Genomic DNA, 3,702 nt, shown 5'->3' with positions numbered 1-3,702 from the left:
TTATACACTTGATCTGGCTCTGTCAAGTGTTCTGCTTCGTGGCCTGCCATAGAGTGCCTTTCTATTAAAAAATTCCTCTTTTTATATAAATTCTGGAAACGGGACTTCTAATTGTTGAGTGCACTTTGTACAGCTTTGTTATTGTCTATTCTAAGTGTCTGCGTCTGGCATGCTTACTGTTGCTGCACATTTAAAATTTTACAAAATAGTTACCCTCAAACAAAAAGGTGTGTTATTACTTAATTTATATTTTAAAAGGAATTGCTTTTAATTTTTATTAAATTAATATTAACTTAATGATACTGATTTTATATACTAACTTAATAATACCTTAATTTTAAACTTATTCATACCTTAATTTTTATTATTACCTTATACTAACATTTATTTTTATGTGTAACTTAACTAATAATAAACAAATTATATTTAACTAAAAATACCTTAATTCTATTGTTGTTTTTTTTTTTGTTTATTTTATTTTCTTGTTGTTTGTTTGTGACGAGATTCTAAAACTCGTCACACTCCCTCCCTTCATTGGAAAGGGGGAACGACCCGAATGGCACCAGAATTAGCTATGAGCACCTTATGCTTCGTTGCACCGCTTAGTACAAAAAATGTATGGCGACGACCTCGTTTTAGCTTTTCCGCGTCCTTTTTTATTTTCTCCCACAGTTCTGCATGTGTTGGTTCTGGGGCTAGTGGTGACATTGGTCGCAGCTGGCATATTTCCTGTAACTCTTTCATCAGGTCTTCCGCGGCTGTAATATCCAAGAAATCGGTGTCTTTTTTAGGTTTGGTTGGCGGACTAACCACTGGCCGCTTGGTTTCTACTCGCTTTTTACACCTTGGTTTTACTGGAATTGGCTCCTTTAAAAACTTGGCCCTGGGCTTGGCTCGTTCAATTGTTTCGAGCCGCTTTCGATATTTTTGAATGCTGGTGGTGAGCTTCTTATTCTGTTCGGGATGACTTACTACTACTGTACTTGGTTTTAGAGTAGTGTATTCTAATGGGCAATTGCTGATCCGTTGTTTGACTTTCATCTTGCTCCGTTGCTGTATACTATTCAACTAAATCCTCCTATAATTGTCTTCGCATTTTATAGGAATTTTTATTAAGTAGATCCCGTTACTCCTGCTGCAGTACATTCGGTATTTTGATTTATTTGTGGTAATAGGTTTTTAGTTCGCTAATATGAGCTCTACTCTCTTTATGTGTTTGCATATGCTTGAGTTTGATAATGACTGGCGATATAAAATTGACCACCTGATAGGGTCCGGAGAACTTAGGTGCCAGTTTTGCAGCAAAATGAGCCTGAGCGTTGGATAGAGGATGCGTTTTAACTAAAACCATATCGCCAATCTGTGGTTTCCATGCCCTATGTCGTAAATTATAGTGCTTGGCTTGGTCTTGGGAAGCTGACTGTAGGTTAAGTTTCACAATTTGTTGTATTTCTTGCATTTCGTGTTGCTTGGTTTCAAGGGGTATCGGTGCGCAGTTTGTTCCAAGTGTGGTTTCATCGAAGAGTGCACTTGGGAGTCTGGGGGTTCTTCCGTGTATAATATAAGCTGGACTGTAACCCGTAGATGTGGATACGCTGGAGTTGAGTGCTAACATTATTTCAGGTAGATGCTCGTCCCATTTTCGCTGTTCCTGTTCTGATACTTGTGCAATTATTGTTTTTAACGTTCGATTGGTGCGTTCTACCGGATTCTCTTGGGGAGTGTATGGTGCTGTGAATTGATGACGAATTCCAAGATCTTCAAGAAATTTTCTCAATGCTCTGCTATTCAATTGTGATCCATTGTCTGTGAGTAGTACCTTTGGGACTCCAACTCTAGATATTATGTTCTCTCGTAACGCTCTTTTTACTCCATTTGTTGTAGCAGATTTGAGTGGGATAACTTCGGTCCATTTACTGAATTTATCCAGGAGAACCAATGCTACTGTATTTCCTTTGTATGATCGAGGTAGCGGCCCAATGAAATCAGCACAGAGTACTGCCCACGGTTCATTTGGTATTTCTGTTAACATTTTCCCGGCAGGTTTTAGTTGACTTATTTTATACTGCTGACATGAGCTACAGTTTTGCACGTACTTCCTTATATCCCGGAAAATTCCAGGCCAATAATACTTTGATATCACGCGAAGAATAGTTTTCTTAATCCCAAGATGTCCGGCAGTTGGTTTATCGTGGCATTCCTCCATCACTCGTTGTCGTATTTCGGTTGGAACACAGAGTTTCCAAGCAGGGGAATCATTGTCTAGGTTGCTGCATAATATCCGCCGGTATAAGTTGCCATTCTCGATGGTGTAGTCTGGGTGTTTTTCTGGATCTCCTTGTACTTCGTTTATCCGTCTTTGCAACCAAATGCATGAGGTAGGTTTTGTCTCTTGTACAACTGCTTGTGCGAATAATGGTAGTGGTTGTCGTGACAAGGCATCTGCAATTATATTTTGTTTGCCCTTCCGGTATTCTATGTCGAAGGTATATTGTTGTAGCTCCAGGGCCCATCGAGCGATGCGTCCAGAGGGGTTATTAATTGAATTTAGCCATTTCAGAGCGAGATGGTCTGTTATCACTGTAAACCGGTAACCTTCTAGATATTGTCGCATCTTTCTTACTCCCCAAATGATTGCGAGGCATTCCTTCTCAGTAGTGGTGTAATTTTTCTCTGCCTTATTCAATGACCTACTGGCGTAAGCAATGACTTTCTCTTTCCCTTGGATGATTTGTGTAAGCACTGCTCCCAATCCATTATCACTCGCATCTGTTTGAAGTGTAAACCGTTCAGTAAAATCTGGGCATGTAAGAACCGGAGCAGTAGTTAATTTTTGCTTCAGCGAGTCAAAAGCCTCCTGTTGTTCTATTGACCAGTTCCATTTTTTTCCCTTTTTTAGCAGTGCCGTCATTGGTTGGATTGTATTTGAGAATTCTGGCACGAATCTTCGGTACCAAGATGCTATTCCTAGACATCGTCGAAGTTCTTTCAGGTTTGTGGGAGGTGCTAACTCTTTTATGGCCGCTATTTTATCTGGGTCCGTGTGGATTCCTTGGTTGCTTACAATGTGCCCAAGATATTTGATTTCGTCCATAAAGAATTTGCATTTAGGGATGTTGATTTTAAGCCGTGCCTCTCGTCAATCGGCCGAGGGGCAATCAAGACTCTAAGAAGAGGTCTGCCCAAGAAATTAGTCCGATCGATCATCAATCAGCTAAGAAAAGAAGAGGGAATGAGAAACCTCCACAAGCAAAGGATGGTACGCAAATGACAGCACCAAAACAACCGAGAAAAATAATATCGGGCAGCAGTTACGCTAATGTAGCCAAGAGCTTAAGAATAGCAATTCTTCCGAAATCTTACCCGGAATCTACTCTTTCTAGGGAGGAGCAAGGTAAAATCGAGGAACTTCTCATTGAGGAGATGTATAAATGATGGGATGCCAAGCTACGATTTAGCGGGATACACTTTCGCCCAGGACTTATACTGGTTGACTGCGTAGACGAGGATGCGGCTAATTTTATCCATGGAACGGCACCTAAGCTGAACGGATGGGAAGGCGCTGAACTCACCACGTGTGTCGGGGACAAAATACCGAAATTACACATGTTGACAGTCTACCTCCCAAGAGCCAAAGGGGTCGACACGGAAAAGCTGCTAAAACTGCTCATAACTCAAAATGAGGGTCTACATACTCAGATG

The 3,702-nt window shown here is 40.7% G+C and overlaps 1 protein-coding gene across 1 annotated transcript in view; it reads left to right on the top strand.

The window, feature by feature from the left end:
- Positions 1-154, top strand: part of LOC119667342 — a 4,763-nt gene extending 4,609 nt beyond the window's left edge. Inside the window, exon 3 of the mRNA XM_038076631.1 lies at positions 134-154. Within this exon, the coding sequence (XP_037932559.1) occupies positions 134-154 (21 nt within the window). The remainder of the gene's footprint in view (positions 1-133) is intronic.
- Positions 155-3,702: the final 3,548 nt, after the last annotated feature.

The sequence above is a fragment of the Teleopsis dalmanni genome, chromosome 1 (genome assembly GCF_002237135.1).
Source record: "Teleopsis dalmanni isolate 2A chromosome 1, ASM223713v2, whole genome shotgun sequence".
Lineage (NCBI taxonomy): Eukaryota > Metazoa > Arthropoda > Insecta > Diptera > Diopsidae > Teleopsis > Teleopsis dalmanni.
The sequence above is the reverse complement of the archived record's forward strand: the minus strand, read 5'-3'. Positions and strand labels throughout refer to the sequence as shown.